General features: G+C 47.5%; 1 protein-coding gene across 1 annotated transcript in view; it reads right to left on the bottom strand.

Moving 5' to 3' along the window:
* Window positions 1-18206, bottom strand: part of Ehd4 (EH domain containing 4) — a 75429-nt gene that overhangs the window by 43200 nt on the left and 14023 nt on the right. The window contains exons 2-3 of the mRNA XM_004861635.4: window positions 13167-13343; window positions 3465-3562 (exon numbers count right to left, since the gene is read on the bottom strand). Of these exons, the coding sequence (XP_004861692.1) occupies window positions 3465-3562; window positions 13167-13343 (275 nt within the window). The remainder of the gene's footprint in view (window positions 1-3464; window positions 3563-13166; window positions 13344-18206) is intronic.

Below are 18206 nucleotides of genomic sequence, written 5' to 3'. Positions count from 1 at the left end.
TTCGACCAAGGAGAGAACTAGCAAAGAAGCATGCAGCCCGGGTGAGGTGAGGCACATGACTGAACCCTGAGGTGAGAGCCCCTATTTCTGTTTTCACCAGCTCGCCAGTTCAGCTCCCTCCTGTTCTCCATCTGGGCCCAGGACAATGTGCAGCTGCCAACCTACCAGCTGCTTGGTACTGAGCTGATGCAGGACACAGGGTTGGGTGGAGTTGTGGGTTTTCCTGGGGTACTCAGCAGTTACCACATGCTCACTCACCTCTTGCTGCAGCTCTGCCTCTTCCCTAGTAAGTTCTCAGCCTTCCCACAGGCTAGAGGGTAGGCCGGTTCCTACATGGCTTCAGCCTCAGCTATTCCCCTGAGCCTATCCTCCAAACACCACACCTGTCAACAACTTTTAGCCCTATCCACTCCCTAGTCAAGCTTGATCACCCATCTGGCTGGCAGCTGACAAATTCTCATGATCACTGAAAAGCTGCTTTCCTGGAGGTACAATGAAGAGTGAGGATTTCCTTGGCTCTGTCTGCTCATGACTGTGCAGATTTGAAAATAAATCAGAAATGGCTGACATGATGTAGACACAGAGCAAGGGTCTGTATGCAGTGGCTAGCATCATACTCTTATTGATGCACATTTCAAATAGACTCTACGTGTGTCAATTTGGTGAGCAGGATCAGTCATGAGGCATGGTGCGGGTTAATCCATCAACTGCATGAAGGAGACAGAGACATCAGCTGCCCCTTCCTTCACAGGCAAAGGCAAGAGCTGCCAATACAGTCAATGGGGGCTGTTTTTTCGGTACCAGGGATCGAACTTGGGACCTTGTGCTTACGAGGCAGGTGGCAGAACCACTGAGCTAAATCCCCGGCCCTGTGGGGGCTGTTTTAAAAGCCAGTGGGGTCTCATCTGGCATGTACTCCAGTCTAATGCCGTCGTTAATTCCTGGTGAAAGGTAAACTGGATCTTCTACAACCAGACAGAGGGATGTTGGTATAAGCATATTTGGGAAGTTAGCATAGTTTGCAATAGTTCAGGCGGATGCAGCTCTAAGACACCATGTAGTCTTGGGGATTCGTATGCTCAAAATGTTACTAAGTGACTCCAAACATCAACTGTGCCCCCAAACCCTGTGGCCCTCAAACGTGGTATTGCTGGCTGCAGTCTGCACTGCTGCTGGCTGTGTTACGTGGCCTTTCCCCATCCCATCGTCTGCTATGTTTGTCACAGAGGCAGGGACCAGCTGACTGGCGAGCCACATATGCTATTTCTGTGCATAGGATATAAGTATATGCCATGGTAAGTCAGACCAGGATGTGAGTCAGATTGTACTATAAAGTGTGGAAAAGAACCAATCATCTTTAAAGTGTGCTGAAAGCATCATGCCAAGCTTCAACAGCTGAAAGATACTTATAATTACTAAGGGAAGGAGAAACACTGAGGAATATGAAAGATTAGAATTGGTCAAAGGACTACCAAGAAAAATCAGAAAGACTGAAGGCACAATCTAGAGGCCTTAAAATTTCACAGTAAAAAGAAAGATTTACCAGAATAACATACTTTCCAGGGTGCTTTGGTCAGACTTGTAGAACTAGTGAGGTAGGGGCAGCTCAGAAAAGATGTGGAACAGGTGCTTGCTTAATTTTTCTTTGAAAACAAACCATTTGATCTGCAGAACAACCTTTCTGGGACTAAATGATCCTCAACTGGTCCTCAACTGGCTCATTAGGGAAAAGTTATTGGCACTGAGTATAAAGATATACTAAGGGAGGTGACATCTATAACCCTCCATAAGAGTAAAAACATTCACAATCATAACACCCATATATCAGCTAAGTAGACCATTCTGTGTCCCTTTCAGGGAGCCCAAGCAGCTGTTGAACAGTGTAATTTGAATGTTCTGACATGGAATGAAATCTGAGCTAGGTGGTTAGGGAGAAATATCAAGTTGTAGAAAATGTCTGTGGTAATCATATTTCTGTTGGAAATCATGTTTGGATAAGTGTAGGAAAAGGCCTCTAAAGGATCAGGGAAAACCACTAAGAATTATTATTTGTGACAGTGAGGGTTTTTTATACCCTTATTTATTGTTCAAATCCTTCACAACAAACATCTATCACTTTTATAATGGGAAGAAAACCAATAGAGATTATTTATGAGAGAGAGGATAATAGTCTGAATGTGGTTTTTTTCTCCAGTAGCCAGGCTCTTTGAAGCCTTGGGGTGGACTTCGAGCACCGTGTATGCCATGGCTCAATCAGCAAAGGGTCAGGGACAGCCCTGAGCACTCTGCAGGTCTAGGGAGGCCAGAGAGCTGGCATTCCTGGAATGCCACAGGAAAGAGGGCTGCTGGCCGGGGAAGCCCTGTCATTGGCCCCACTGTAGCACCTTGCATGGCCGGGCCTGTGTATTTGCATTTCTGCTTTGTAGGGGTTCAATGCTCAGCCATGCTTGTGGCTGTGAGCTCAACTCTGGCATGCCAGCACTTCTCAATGTGGCTTTCCTGGGCTGTGAAGAGTTATCAGTGAAGAGTGACAGTCACAATGCATCTGCCACACTGATCCCTCCCACAGGGCCTTGTGGAAGCACCTTTCCTTCAAGGCCCATTGTGCAGGCAGCTGCTTGGCCTGCCTCTGTGACTGCAGGAAACCAACCTAATGCCCTCCTGCCAGGCATTTTCTCTTGGAAGTCAACTGTGCCCTTTCATGTGCCAGGGCCATCTGGTGAAGCAACGGCAGCCCAAGCTTGTCTGCTGCAGGCTGGAGAAGCCACAAAATCGCCCAAGCCGTGATCTCTCTTCCCATATCTCCTCTAAATACCAGGCTACTCTCCCTCCCTAGCTTGCCCCCCGAGGCAGCCCTACACATTCTTCAGGTCTGAAGGTCCCCATACACCAGGACACATGGCCACATCTTTTAATGATTTGCCTGGTCCTCATCTTCCATTTGCCTCTGTGACAATCTGGCTGACAGCTGTCTTCCTCACTGGAACATAAGCTGCTTGAGGGCAGAAACTATGCCTGCCTCTGTGTGTCCCTGGGCAGGATTCCCACAGAGTCCCCCAGGACAGGCTTGGTCAGGGGAGGGACACCACAAGGGCTGAGGGCTGGAGTGTGCAGGACTGAAGGGGGGAGCAGCTGCACAGGCCTCTCTTCCCTACATGACCAGTTCTACTTTTTGTCACCCATGTCCAAATGACAGTTAACAAGGGATATTTCCTCTCTTAAATGTGTGGCCTTAGCAAGGCCAGCTCCTCAGTTGAAATTGCTGTACCTGTGGTTCTTTACCCACTGGTTGTTTTATGGGGGGCCCTTCAGCTGCTCAGGGACACTAAGGGGCATCCTGGGCAGTGCTGTCCTAGAGGATGGAGAGAACATGACCAGAGAAGAAACCTTCTGTTCACATCAGAAAGGGTCCCAGTGAGCTGTGGTGGAGGCGGGAGGTGGGAGGTGGCGGGCAAGGCACTGACCTCGGCTGATGCGTTGCTTCTCCCCAGACAGGATGCCGGGGCTGTCAATGATGCTGATGCTCTTCAGAACCTGATTGGGCAGCTGGGAGCACATGAACCTGGAAGAGATGGACAGAAAGCAAAGTCAGAGACCGGGCCTTGCCTGGGGCTCTCTGATGTCCGCAAAGAGGGAGTGTGGAAGAGACCAACGAGGACTAAAGACGCCCATGAAGCCATAAAGCAGGGGCCTGGAGAAGAGGGACAGGGATCCCACTGGTGCCACAGCGTAGATGCTGGGCCACGGGACAGGGGTGGCAGGGGAGCTGGCACCTGCTGCTTCCTGATTCCTCACTGATTATTTTGACTGTAGGTAACATGTATCAAACCCCTGAGTTTCCACCTACTGTCAACCTCAGAGAGGTTTAGTAACTAGCTCAGAGGTGCTCAGAGCTGGGCTTGTGGCTTGAGTGCACAGCCACAGCCCCCTGCTGCTCCCTGCCCAGGAGTCCTGGGCCTTTGCTGCAGGGAACCCCATGCTTCTTTAGGGTTTACTGGCCCTCTGAGAGGAGTATCCCGAGGTCCTTGGCCTGTTCTGTGCATAGCCCAGCCAGAGAGCTGTGGGTTTTGGGACCCAAGGTTCTGTCCTCTGTTCCAGGACTTAGTACTCAGCTCAGTGCTCCTATGGCTTAAGTCAGCAAGGAACAGGGTCCTTCAGGCAACACCCCACTTCCCTCGGGTGCTGGGCTCTTAGGATGCCCTGAGAACAGGCGAAAGGTCCGAACCGTGGGATGCCTGGCTGAGCTCCTCTACACATATTCCCTCATCCCTTCTTTGGCTGGTGTCGCCTCTTCCTTCTGACCCTGGCCCTTCCCCCTCTGGTTCCAGTCAGCTGCCCAGAGTCTGCTCCATGACAGCGGACGGGGTAGGGAGAAAATGTCAGGGCCAGCAGACCTGGGCTCAGGTTTTGCTCAGCTTCTGCTGTCATTTTCTGTGGACAAGGACCTCCTCCTCTGAGCCCATTTCCTCATGTGGAAACGGAGACATCTGGACCAGACACCAGCAATGTCCTTTGTGGCTTTTCCCTGTGAAAGCCACCACACCAGCAAGAAGCACTCTATTCCTAGCAGCCTGGGCAGCAGAGCGTGGGCTGGATCTTTGCTAGGCCCTGTATCTGTCTTACGGAGGAACTTAGAGCACCTCTCCTTTTCCTGTTTTATAAATGCTAACTTCTGTATCTCTGTGGGCAGAGAGACCGAAAACACTCAGGCCCAACTCAATTCTTCCATTCAGGGGAAGTGGCAGGATCACTCAGAAAGTAAGCATGCTGGGAATCCAGGACAGGGGGGCCACCCAGACCAACAGTGCCTGTAGCCAGCACTGTCCCATGGACAGGGAGGTGCCGGAGCCTGACATGCCATTACTGACAAATCAAGATCACTTTACCTTATGAGTTCAGGACACGCTTCTTTCAGATACTTCCAAATCAGATCAGGAATATGTAGGAAAAGATACCGGGACCACTCTTTTGTAGGTGGAAAAGCCAAAGCACAAGACAGTTATGACACTGAGGTCATGTGCTCACGCCTGGCTGCCTGGAGGCTGTGACCTGACATTTCTGATGTCAGGCAAGCAGAACTCAACCCATCAAGTTAAAAACCTCAGAATGAGCTGGGTGTGTAGCACACGCCTGTAATCCCAGCACTTGGGAGGCTGAGGCAGGAGGGTCCCCGCCCACTGAAGGCCAGCCAGAGGTACACAGTGAGACCCTATCTCAAAAAACCAAAAAAATACAAGCAAATAAAAACAAAAACAAAACCCTTGTAATGGTAAAAATAAAGGGTCCAGCTCACAGAGAGAAAAACACTACCATCCCCTTCTCTAGAGAAGTGGGGAAGAAACAGAGTTTTGAGCACATCCTAGTTAGACCCATTTCTTTCTGGTAGATGGCCGAGGCCTGTGACAATGCTGAGCATATTGCAGCTACTTGCAAGCATTGGGAAGGCTGGCCTTTTCCCCAAACCACAAGCTCACACTCAGTATCAATCTTCCCAAGACACAAATCCTAGATTTCTGGAACAGGGCTAGAGGGACTCAAAGTATGCACACTTTTTACCCTCTCTGCGTAAAGTGACAGTATTTCATTGGTGCCCAAGCCTCCTGACACAACAGCAGAGGCCAAATGTGTGGGCCAGAGAGCAGGAGGTGGTGGGAGGAGCTCATGTCACTGCACAACACACCAAGGGGCAAGTTGAGGGAGAGGAAGGCACCCAAAAAGAGGAGGAGGAGGAATCTGAACCAGGGTTCGGGGTGGCAAGGGTTGTGTGCAGAGCTGGACTCTACTCCACACGAGAAAATACCCAGGGCAGAGGGTGGGCAGGAGAGAGGGAGCACAGGTCAGAACCAAGTACAGATGTGCTCTGAAAGGCACATGCCACTATAATCAGAAAATTCTAGCCACTGTGCCTTTCCTTTCCTTTGAGAAGGGACCACGGAGAGCCAGTCATTTCTTACATCCACCGTAGTTGGCCCAGTCTTGCTCCCACATTTCTGCTGAGACATTTCCAAGCACAGACGTGCCGCCCCAAGATGGCTTTCCTATTCCTTCCTAGAGGGACTCGCACAAAGAGCACGGACCCAGCCTCCTCCCTGGCTCCTTAAACACGCAGACCTGTGCTGTTTGGACCCAGAGCCATGCTCAGCTTTCACAAGTGTCTTTCCCCAGAGTTTCGTGTTCGGAGTAAAAGAAGGGAGCAATTGAGAGCTTTGCCCAGACCCACTCTACACCTCCCCCATGTCTAGCGAAGGTCAGGGCAACAGAAAGACGGGAGACGGCAGGGGCTGTAAGGCCCCGGGGAGGCTGCAGGCGTCCTGTCTCACGGTAAAAGGAGGCGGTGACAGGATTCGATTACTTAAATTTTCCTCTAAATGCCAAATGTCAGTGCTCAACATTTATAAAACTAGACTTTTAAAGGAACCAGTTAGTACCTTCACATTGATTTTGATTTCTTATTGAAACAGTGATGTCCGTAGTCGCTGCAGTACTAACAATATAGCACCAGCATTTCCCTACCACTTACATTGTGTCAGGCTGTTCTAAGCACTTTCTGTGCACATGAACTCAGTCCTTCCGCAACCCAAGCAGGTTGTGCCTGTCACCTTACAAAGGAGGAGATGGGGCCCCTGAGGGTCCATGCATGACAAGTAAAGGGGCTGGTGTGCTGTTGGCCTGGCAGTTCTACCTGCAGAGTCCAGGGTCCTAACTACCTGGCTACTAATCCCACGGCATGAAGCACACACAAGGTGAACTCCGAAATGAAGGAGCAATGGCCCCAGCCCTGGGGCTGTCCCTCAAGGGCTTCCTGGTACGATTTGCTCTTTCCTCCTGGTGTGGAGGGCTGGGCAGTCTCTTCAAAACTAGGCTCAGAAAGGCCGGGGATTTAGCTCAGTGGTTCTGCTGCCTGCCTCGCAAGTGCAAGCTCAATCCGAGTTCGATCCCTGGTACCAAAAAAAAAAAAAAAATACTAGGCTCAGAAGAGTCTCATGAGGGGTGTGGTTTGCTCACCACACCGAGCATTGTGCTGTGGCTGCTGCAGACTTCGTGAGTGAAAAGATGCTAGAACCATGGCTTGGTTGACCTACCCGATTATGGACATGTACAAGATGAGACTTTTCCTCTTCTCCATCTCCAGCCTCTCCACAGAGAGATGGTAAAGGAGCTGAACCCGATGAAGGCCTGCTTTGAGTTTCATAAAAACTATCCATGTTTCAGCCATCCATCTACCCACTTAGAAGTAATGTTTTATAAATAAAGTTTAAATTATTTAATACTAAATCTTGTTATATTTCACTAGAGTTACGAAGCAGAGAACCTATTCCTGCCTCTCCAAAGAGAACAGTTAAAAGGAATACACCCAAGCTGGATGCTTAGAGATTAATTTCAGAGAGAGGGCTTCCAGTCTCAAGGCAGGTGCTTGACAAGACAAAATTCAAAGGTAAAAGTCAAAGGTTGAAGACTTGAAGACACTAATCAGACACATGGAGCCCTAGACACACAGACTATTCCCCAAACTGCAGTTTTATTAAGAGTTGACTATCTGGGAAAGAAAAAGGAGGTTCAGACCTGTTTAAAACAATTTCAAGCGAGGCGTGATGGCGCACGTCTGTAATCCCAGCACTCCGGAGGCTGAGACAGGAGGACTGACATGAGTTCGAGGCCAGCTTGGGCTACATAGTGAGTTCAGTGCCACTCTGAACTACACAGCAAGACCTTGTCTCAAACAAAAACAAAACAAAAATCAAAAAAATTGACTTGATCTCCCTATTTCACATGAAGATTTTGTTAGTAATAATATAGATGAAGTAGGGGAAAATACTGACCTTGGTTTAACAGCTGCTGAATTAGATCCCCTTTGACAAACTCATATGAACGTGAGAAGTTTGCTTCTGAGTCAAGTAGAAGTGTAACAAAGACAAACAGAGAAGCACTGAGAAAAATAAACAACTAGCTTTGGAAGGCTGGAAGGCAGGCAGGTAGCGCTGTGTAACAGCCACTCCCTAGGAAATGACACAGTAACGAACACAGCCAGGGTACAGACGAGGCTAATACTGGAGAGAAGCAAAAAGAAGAGACAAATGAAGCCAACAAAGCTATTCTAGAGAGCCACCTACTCTGCCGACACTGCAAAGAAAGAATTAAACAAGAGGGAAAACAGCTGGACCAATCTTAAAAATGTATGGCTTTATGCTTTGGAAATGTTACTGAGGCTAGATAGGCCTCCACTAAGGGAAGATGTGTATTAACTTGATATCCCGCAAGTTTGGGATTTGGATTTTGTTTACTTTATGTGAAAATTCTTAGGTAGTAAAATACATATGAATTCCTGTTTAGGGTTTGGTATTTATTTATAAACATCTTTGTCACTTACTAGCTGTAGTTAAGTCTAGTTATTGTCCTAAGTGCTTATGCTTATTTTTATACAGATATGACTTCATAAAGTGATTAATAAGTGGCTTCACTGCTGAGGTGCACTTAATGCCTGTTCTCACCGAATCTGGCCATGTTTTAGATGTAAATATGTACTATTAATGCCTGATTTACAAAAGCAGTAAAAACAATTATTTTTTAAAAAACTAGGCTTAGAGACTGAGACACGGGCCCACTGGTTTGCCTCATGTTGAAGGTGGCATCGCCCTCCACAGCTTAACTCTTAAGATGTCCCCAGGAACAGATGGCCAAGCTGATACCCTGTGATGATGGGACAGGTCACCACGACCTGGGGGAGAACGTTCTCCAAAGAAAATCATCAGTTTTCTTTCCTATGAACTCTTCTATTTTGACCTAGTTCTGGGAAAGCATGCTGTGTAAAAAGAGCCTTTCGTGCTAACCCTGCATCATTCCCAGGGGGCTGCTGTCCCTGGTTCTGGGTTGGCACCTCCACTAAACACTCCTGACACTCTTCCTTCGCCAGTGCCATGAGGGGCCACAGGGCTGTCCCACAGTGATGTCCTGTGGTGACTGGGATGTGGCCACAGTGCACTGTCAATTCATTCCCCCAGGCCACGCTCCTTACTTAGGAGCCTTATACAGGCACAGCCACCTGGATGACTAGAAGGACAGACCCTCCTCCTCTGGAACCTAAATCCCTTGTTTCTGCCCCTTCCTGAGGACCTCTTCTGGAGCAAAGCCCTTTTTCCTCTAGTTTTCTTACGTGTGAACTGGCCATGTATCACCTGTTTACCTCACAGACATAGTATGGTGAAACGGTATCCTCAAGGCGGATTCACTACCACCTTCTCCTCATCTTTGTTGGGGGCTATCCCAGGAACTGCCTTAATGATAAATGAGAACTGTAGGCCAGGACTCAGTCTAGATCCCACGCCCTGTGGCAGCTCAGCAGTGCGGTCTCTGGTAGGACTCTGGCCAGGCAGCCTGGGTTCCAATCCCAGCACTGCCAGGTATTGGCCAAGCGACATCGTGGAAGTTAAAGTAGCCTCTCTATGCTGCAGTTCCTTCTCCCTTCCTAGAAGACAATGGTAGCAGACACATAACAGGATTTAAAGCCAATATACTCCAGCATTTTGTGCTTAATATAGAAGGAAAATTTGAATGGTGAATGCCATATAATTATTTGCTATTATTTTTCTATGTATTACTCTGAACTCAATTAGCGTTTGAGTATATAATACATGGATTATTTTCAGTACCTTCTAAATTCTGATAATAAACTTTGCCATTCAAGATCCTCCCTGTTGCTGGGCGTGGTGGCACACAGCTGTCGTCCCAGTACTCAGGAGGTCAAGGCAGGAGGTCACCTCGAGTTCCGAGTTCAAGGCTAGCCTGGAATACACAGTGAGGCCCTGGCTAAAAATAAAAAACCCAAAAAACAAAAAAAAAAAAACTCCCTCTAAAAAAATCCAAAAATGAAAACCCAAAACACCAAAATCTTTCCTGACAACTGCACTGCCAAACTTATCTGCTGTGTGTTTCAGATTTGAAAAACAAACTGTTTCTTTTAGGAAAGTAAATCATTTGCCAAAATAAGACAAGCCAATAATCAGTCTTCCTGCTTTTTCCCTTGTGAATATGGACTTCACAAAATGAGCATTTGAAAGAGCCGGCAGCTTATTTCTTCTTTACGCCTTGGTCAGACAAAAGGTGGTGCTGATGAGACCACAAGGCTCAGAGCACCTTGCAGGGGAGTAGGGCCTTCGGAGCCTTCCAAGGCAGTGCTGGACCACAAGTTCGCCTGCTGCCTGTGCTGGGTCCAAGGATCCCAGAGAGGGCCTGACTGGGAGCTTCTGTTTCATTTCCCCTCAGCACGGTGCACTCGTCCTGAGGGACCTTGGGAGTTGCTCCTCTGGGGTATCTCACCCTGAGCTCAACTTCTGCTTCTCCTACAAGAAGCTGCCGAACTCAGCTGCTTCAGAGATAAGGAGTGAGCTCCTCCTAGAAGAAGAATCTTGCAGGGGGAGCAGCCCTGTGAGCAGCATAAGGAGACAGGTCTTGACTTCAAGAATGTCACGTGCATGCTTGTCCCACTGCCTAGGTTCTTTGCTACCACTCAGATGCTCTCTTTGCTGCACAACAGGAGGATGAGAAAGGCCTTAAAGGAAAGAGCCACCCCCAGGGTACCGGCTTTTAGGGCACCAGGGTGCTCTGGGCAGAGCTGTGGCACAGCCTCCAGCACTTGCCCCTTGCAAGGTCAAGGTCCATACCACCAGCCCTGGGGCATGAGGGGTGGGCCCCTGGGCCTCCAGGAGGGTGGCAGTTGGCCGAGAGGTCTTCCTATTTTTAGAAACATCTAGAAAGGAGAAGTACAGCACAAGATCCCTGCCGCCCATCAACACCAATCCAACTTCCCCTCCCTACCAGGCTCCAAGTGCTCCCCAGTTCTGCACCTCCTATGACCAGCTGCACCCACCCAAAGTCAGACCCACAAAAGAGGGAAATGGAGGAGTGTAGGGTGACAGAAAAGAAGAGAAGAGGATTTTAATGAGAAAGTATGGAGCAAGGCACAGTAGCACATACCTGTAATTCCAGCTACCTAGGAGGCTGAGACAGGAGGATTGCCAAGTTCAAGGCCAGCCTAGGTAACTTAGTGAGACTCTCTCAAAATGAAAAATAAAAAGGGCTGAGAATGTAGCTCAGTGGTAGAAGACTGGTCTAGCATGTTGGAGGTTCTAGGTTCAAACTCCAATATCACAAAAATAAAAGAGGACTTAATATTTTTCCCCCAGTACTAAGGATTGAACCCAGAGCCTTCACACTGAACTGCATTTCCAGTGCTTTTTATTTTTTATTCTGAGACAAGGTCTCTCTCTATAAGTTGCTAAGATGCCCAGCTGTGCTTGAACCTGAGACCCTTATCTCAGCCCCCCTCCCGCAGTGCTGAGATCACAGGGCTTGCACCGTGCCACTTGTGGGTCATTTACAAATATTAATTCTTCCAATCTGTGAACATGATTTCTAAATAGGACCCCAGAGCACAGGAAACAAAAGCAAAAACTGACAAGCGGAATCACAGCAAAGTAAAAATCTGCACAGCAAAGGAATCAACAGAGTGAAGAGACAACCTATAGAATGCAAGAAACTCTTTACAGAGTACTAATGTCCAGAATATACACAGAACTCAAAAACTTAACATAAAAAAACAGGTAAAATTTAAGAATGGGCTAATTATCTGAACAGATACTTTTCAAAATAAAAGAAAGAAAGAAAAATGACCAATAAATATACTAGAAAGTGCTCAGTGGGCCAGGGACTTAGCTCAGTGGTTCTGCCGCCTGCCTCGAAAGTGCAAGGACCCGAGTTCGATCCCCGGTACCACAAAAAAAAAAGAAAAAGAAAAAGTGCTCAGTATTAACTGTCCGGGAATACAAATCAAGGCAGAACCACTGAGCTAAATCCCCAGACCCCAGGGAAATACAAATCAAAACTACAGTGAGATTCCATTTCACTGCAGTTAGAATGGCCATTATTAAAAAACAAACAAACAAAAATGCTGGCAAAGAGTAGAGAAGAAGAAACTTTTATACATTTGTTGGTGAGATGTAACTACTACAGCCAGTGTGGTGGTTCCTCAGGAGACTCAACCTAGACCTAGCCTATGACCCAGGTATCCCACTGACGGGTTACATCTGAAGGAAACGACACCAGCAAATGAGAAACACCTGCACCCCTGTATTTACTGCGGCACTACTGACAACAGCTATAGAATCAGCCTAGGTGCCCATCAGTAGATAAAGGGATAAAGAAAATGTGATGCATAAACACCGTGGAGTATGAGCCCTAAAGAGGAATGAAATTCTGTCATGTGTAGTAAAATACATGGAATTGAGGGAGACCACATTAGACAAAATAAGCCAGACATGAACAAGTCTTGTATGCTGTCCCTCCTCTGTACGAAGTAAAATAAAAATAAAAACAAGAACAGCTGATGGGGGATGGGGAAGGAAGAAAGAAAGGAAAGAAAGAACTAAAGAACAAAAGAAAAGAAAGATCCAGGGATGGTGGTGCAGGCCTGTAATCCTAGCATTTAAGAGGCTGAGGCAGGAGGATCACCATGAGTTTGAGGCCAGCCTGGGCTACATAGTGAGTTCAAGGCAAGTTTGGAATACATAGCAAAACCTTGTCAAAACAAAACAAAACAAAGAAAGGCAGGCTAGGAGCCAGGTGTGATGGTGCATGCTTGTAATCCCAGCTACCTGGAAGGCTGAGGCAGGAGGACTGAAAGTTCCAAACCAGCCTTAACAATATAGCCAGATCTTGTTTCAAAATAAAATTTTTTTTACATGTTGGGGATGTACTCAGCACTACAGCACTTGCCCGAGCAGGCACAAGGCCCTGGGTTTAATCCCTAGTATACCACCGCAAAAACAACAACAACAAAAACAAACCAGAGAGAGAGAGAGGAGGAAAGGGTAGGGGTAACAAAAAAAGAGGTAGGCAGTCAGAACAGCAGGCCTTGTTTCTTACACTCTGCGTCCTTATACTGTCCAGTCCTGGCTTTGCTCTGTCCAGTGGAGTGTCAAGCACAGGTATAAACGATCATGTCCTGGGACAGTCTTCTTCGAACGTCTGACTAGGGTGAGCATATCCTCTATGACTTCTCTTTTCTAGACCTTCTGTGCTTTTCTGTCTTGAATCTTTACATGTAATTGGCAATAATTTGGAGAAAAGGTTAAAACAACCTGACCAAAGATCAGCAGTGTGCTGGTCCTTACCGATTCAGAAAAGCATTTCCAAAGCGACTAAGCTTTCGGAATGGCTTCTTGGGGTCCACAACTAAAGCATTCCCTGGGGTGTTGCCCTCTGTCTCCCCGTACATCACGGCGATAAAAGAATCAGTGGTGGGCTCTGGGCCAATCCTCATGCCTGGGAAATCCTGCTCCAGTAAGTATCTGGGAGAAGGAAAAGAAGAGAAAAGAAAGGTTAGCATGTCACAAACCAGAGGCCAGAAAGCTCCCTGGGGTTACTCATTTCTTAATCATTTAAAAACTGAGAAATGTTACCCCCAAGAAAAGAAGAAACAAATGGCATTTTATTTTTTTGCTAATACAGACTATTCAAAGTTTGAAACCTGCAGACCTGCTTCTCCCCAGTGAAGGAGGCCAGGCCTCTTGCAGACTTTCCGGGAGCAATCCTGCTCAGCACTGCCATTCTCATCTGTGACTCCTCTGATGATAGACACCACCCCACAGGAGCACGGATGCCACTCCTGTGCGTTCTGAGTGGGTGCATGAGCTCATTCACCCAGCCTACGCATGGGGACAGTCTCCACAGTCTCTGGGCACCACGAGCCTGTGGGCATCGTGGTGCCACACTTACCTGCACAAGGTTCTGCGAGCCTCTCAAGTGACTGGCCACAGTCCTGCCCCAGCCCTGCCCACATGTGACCTTGCACCTAGGGGGACAGGGAGGAGACCCACCTGGCAGTCTGCAGCCCCCCACCCCGACCCCGCAGCCACGATCTAGTTGGTTCTAAACTATTTCTTAGCTTCTAGGAGTCCTGACTGGTCAAATACAACCTGTGGCTAGGGAAAGGATCCAATAAAGTAATGCCATCTTTATAAGAATGAGAAGTGAGGCTGCTCTTTAAACCTGTTTTCCATAGAAATAAAAGGGAAATTGATTAGCAAGCTATACTCTAAACCTTTAATTGATGTCATTACTAATTTTAACTTTGCTGGAGTTTCTACCTTTCTGTGATGCTATGGAGTCCCAGAGCAGATACATGACTTAAAGATGTCCCCAAATTAAGAGTAATCATGAAAAACGATCTGGTAATATCAACTAACACATTTCGTAAGAAGGCACAAAGCCCCCTACATGCACTATTATTTCATTTAACACTCTCAAACTGGTGATAACATTATCCTCATTTTATAGGTGGGAAAACTGAGGTGTCAGAGAAGCCAGACCACTTGTCCAAGGTCACATAGTAAGTGTCTGAGCACAAATGGAATGCAGTCAGCTGGACCCCTGAATGTGCACAGCCAATTTATTGATTTACTTATTTTTAGATGTTCTCCAGGCACTCTCCTGGGGTCAAGTGACCCTCCCACCCCAGCTTCCCAAGCAGCTGGGACTATAGAGGGATCCCACCATGCGTGTTGCTCCAGATATTTTTATTCTTATTTTTTTCCAAGGTATTTTTAAACTTGTCCTTGAATTAGTGGCTTTCTTAAGGCCATAAGGGATATTCAGAGCTCTCATCATCAGGGAAAAGAACTCTCCAGACTGTTTCCTCCTGCATAGTCCTCTGACCTGTCCAACCACAAGAATCAACTCCCCAGTCTCCAGAGAAAAGGTGGGGTGACGATGGGCTGTTGTTTCAAAATGTGTTCATATGAAATCTAATTTTTTTCTCCAAATCCTTCTCAATCAAAATCTTAGTGCAAGTCGGACGTAGTGACACATGCCTGGAATGCCAGGAGAAATCACAGTTCAAGTCCTGACTGGGCAAACACAGTGACGTAGTGAAACCGTCTCAAAATAGAAAAGGGCTTAGAATGCAGCTTAGTGTAAAGGACCTGAGTTCAATCCCCAGTACCACAACACACACACACACATGCACACACACTTTAGTGTACCCAAGAGCCTAAAGTACCCCGAGGGGCAGAAACATTCATATATATCAATGTTTATGAATCCCACACAAGCTGCAGAGACACGGTAAGAGCTGTTGTAAATGCATCTCACAGTCTGAAGCTGCAGCATTTGCCTGGTGGCTGAAAGTGTGGATTTCACACACCCAGACACATATGGCCTGTAGGCTCACAGCCACCCTGGGACTCAAGTTTGAAGTCAGTCAACAGCATGGCTGGACTTCAAGGCCAGTTGCATATCCAGCATCCAGTTTGATGTTCGTACCTCGTGGCCTGGCTGAGGCTAGGTCAGGAATCTGAGGGAGGCCCAGGGAAGCGGGGGACCCCTGAGAGGAGCATAGGGCCTCTGGGGAACACATGTTCTCAGTGCACAAAAGGCTCAAGTCTGAGTGCTGGTCTGACACTTGACAGGCATTGTCCCTAGGACCAATGTTATCAGCAACCACTTACGACAGACAAGCCAGGCAGGGGCTGCACCGCCAGTTTTTGGCAGATGGGCCGGGGTGGGGGGTGGGGGGGTAGAATTCCATCTGCCATGTGACCTTTTTACCAGGCCTGGGCAGAAGGAGGACCCTCTAGGCTCCAGTCCAGCAGAAGTAGGAAAGGGCCTGGGGAGGCTCGAGGGGTCTGGGGGGCGCTACAAGGACGCAGGGAGCCCCCTCCTGGACAACATAAGGGTGTTTAAGTTGACAGTCGCTGCCAAAAAGTACCTGGATTCCCTTCCGAGGTTTCACTTATATATAAAAGCACAGCCATCAGGGATAGCATAACAGGGATTTCAAGGAAAACCTTTTGATTATAAAATTATTTAAAAAGCAGTTGTCTCTTTCAAGTCTATGCTGTAATAGAAGCTAGAACTTCCTACACAGCAACCTTGCCCCACAGAACTGTCTTAGAAGGCTGCCAGTGTGAAACCATTTGCAGTCCAAGGTACCCTTCATTGTGACCTTGGTAAATCCTGCAGTTTCTGGTCCCAGACACAGGGGAGGAACTAGAAGCAAGAATTACTGCACTGTAAAGTTTGCTTAGGCAATTTGTTTGTTTTCTGATACCTTCTCTCAAAATTCAAGTTTCAGTTTCATTATCTAAGAAATACCAATTAAAGGTGTAGCACATTAGCAAACTTTTCAAAACCCCGTAATACTCAGTGTTGGTGGAGAAGGGCTGGTACCATGTTGCTGCAAAGGGATGCCATTTGGTGTGACCACACGTCCCCTATGAGAGACTATCCACGGGCCTATTTTCTCTCTTCTCATGGACTGTCATTTCCTGCGGGGACTGGTCTACATACTCAGAATTTAGACTCTGACCCATTGTCTTAGGGGTAGAAACTGAACATTCATGCAAGAAAGGGACTTACTGCTGGTCAGATTCACTGGTGGCCAAAACAGTGTCGCCAGAACGATCTGGAGCCCCCAGAGCCCTTCCCTCTTGGCCAAGGCCTTTGCTCTTACTCCAGGCTCAGCACCACGACCTTGGGGCCTGTGTCCCAGCTCACTGGTACTGTGAGTAGGACCTGTCAGACATAAGGCAGGACACTCTACGCTGACTGCCCTGAGGAGCTCTGCCAGAAGTCAGATGTGTGCCTATCACTCTGCTGAGCAGGCAGGCACTGACTGCTTCACTCAACAAAGAATGACCAAGATACTGAGGGTCTGATGAGGGAAACATGACATGAAAGGGATGAGGTCCCAAAATAGCAACCTGGGAGCAGATCCTGGGGTGTGTTGTACCCAGGCAGATAAGTCACAAAGCCCCGTGTACAAGGCTGATCCAGTATGTTAAACTATTTTTTTTTGGATGCCTCAGAGGCTTTCCCAAAGCCAGGAGGAGTTCCAGGGCCTCTGTGGTGTTATCTCCAATAACAAGAGTTCAAAGGAACAGAGGCCACAGGAAGATGACAGAGGGGATCCATCAGGACTCTGAGCAGAGCGGCCCACGCCACAGGCATCCTGTGCAGCACAGGCCTGATTTTTGTCCTTGGCGCCATCTCGGCCCCCTTCCTGTGTTCTCAGAGAAGCCTGCCAATTCTAGTGGTGACTGCTCCCAGGGTCCTGAGCCAAGTCATCAACATAAAAAGGCAGAGGCCTTTGGATTCCGAGCAGCTAGAGGAAGCACAGGGTTTCTGGGAGCCCCGAGCTCTCCTGGTCTGGTGACCCAGTCCGGCCTCACCCATGGGTGGTCTCTGAGCACACGGCCGCCAATGCTTAGCCTGTCTCAAGAAGCTGATCTGACCCGACAGTGTAGGAAGGCAGTGGCTTTTCTTCTATTGCTTAGGTTGGAGAAAAAAAAATTTAAACTTCATAGAAAAGATGACATTTGTGACAAGGGGAAGAAACAAATCTCAGGACAATGAAAAGTCCTTCAACGAACTGAAGCACCATCTTCTCAAAAGTGGGCTTAAGAATGAATAACAAGGGCCGGGGATTTAGCTCAGTGGTTTCGCTGCCTACTACGCAAGCGTAAGGACCCGAGTTTGATCCCCAGTACCAAAAAAAAAAGAATGAATAACAAACAAAATTACCAATATGAGGGACATGAGTCAATGACAGACACCCCAAATTCCAGCTGCGAACTGTCTTGGTGTTCATCATGCATTCTCTCTGGGTTTTGATTATCACTCGTGCATAGGAATAGGTTATGCACTATACCTACCATCTGAGGGCTTACTCTTTGCTAAAGGCTATATGAACAACCTCACATCACCCTATCCACCTTATGGGTAGCTTCTATTTTCATCCCCATTTTACAGGTAAGGGAACTAAGGCTTAAGCAGGTGAAGCAGTTTATTAGAAGGCAGAATTTCTTACTAGTCCTGTGAGGGTGCTAACTCCGCCTCCAGTAGGAGCGCATAGGAACATGCTGTGTGAATCCTAACAAATATACAAATGGAAGAACTTTCAGTAGGTAAGGAGTAAGTATTTAAGCAATAATAAAATACACTAAAAAATAACATGACACACATATTTGGTGTTATTTAAGCATTATTTCAACATTCTCAAACCAAGTAGCTTGTGACAGTAAACAGCATTTTAAAAAACGCTGTGTACACAGGGGTCTGTGCAGAGTTTGGGGTTCAACTTATTGCTATGCTTACTTGAAACATTTTTTAAAAAGAGCATTAAACTAACCCTAACATTGCCTTACTCCTTTGAG

The sequence above is a fragment of the Heterocephalus glaber genome, unplaced genomic scaffold (genome assembly GCF_053883595.1).
Source record: "Heterocephalus glaber isolate CG9 unplaced genomic scaffold, H.glaber_assembly_v1.0 deba00000809, whole genome shotgun sequence".
In the NCBI taxonomy this organism is placed as follows: Eukaryota; Metazoa; Chordata; class Mammalia; order Rodentia; family Bathyergidae; genus Heterocephalus; species Heterocephalus glaber.
This window is presented reverse-complemented; position numbering and strand designations above follow the sequence as displayed.